Source organism: Sinocyclocheilus grahami, unplaced genomic scaffold (genome assembly GCF_001515645.1).
Source record: "Sinocyclocheilus grahami isolate Dianchi unplaced genomic scaffold, SAMN03320097.WGS_v1.1 scaffold5695.1, whole genome shotgun sequence".
NCBI lineage: Eukaryota > Metazoa > Chordata > Actinopteri > Cypriniformes > Cyprinidae > Sinocyclocheilus > Sinocyclocheilus grahami.
The window spans coordinates 4,151-4,590 of record NW_015510314.1 but is presented as its reverse complement, the minus strand read 5'-3'; the positions used below and the strand labels follow the sequence as shown (position 1 = coordinate 4,590).

The 440-nt window shown below is 47.3% G+C and overlaps 1 protein-coding gene across 1 annotated transcript in view; it reads left to right on the top strand.

Moving 5' to 3' along the window:
- LOC107577318 (tubulin--tyrosine ligase-like) overlaps positions 1-440 on the top strand; it is a 2,494-nt gene continuing 2,054 nt past the window's right edge. Inside the window, exon 1 of the mRNA XM_016263406.1 lies at positions 1-94. Within this exon, the coding sequence (XP_016118892.1) occupies positions 1-94 (94 nt within the window). The remainder of the gene's footprint in view (positions 95-440) is intronic.

Genomic DNA, 440 nt, shown 5'->3' with positions numbered 1-440 from the left:
ATGCGCAGCCCTGCTTCTCGGTCTGGATCACAGCAGCGCGACTGTTTCCTGCAAAGATCTCTGTGCAAAAACAACCAGAGGAAGCATCACGAAGGTCATGTATGTCCGGCTTCAGTCTCCTTCGTTGGGCGACAGATAGCGTAGGTGGGCTAGCTAGTGTGTGATCAGCATCACTCCTCTGGGCTATGAGTTCACCGATGTACACGTTTGTTTTGAGAGATGACAACAGCACTGTGTATGCCGAGGTCGCCAAGATCCTCATCTCGACTGGAAAATGGAAACGACTGAAGAAGGACAATCCTCGGTTCAATTTAATGTTGGGAGAGAGAAATCGGCTGCCTTTTGGACGGCTGGGTAAAGGATTTCAAGAGCTGCATATTAAACATTCATTGCCATCTCGTAATAATAATCTGTTTTATAATCCCATGCTGTTCACATGT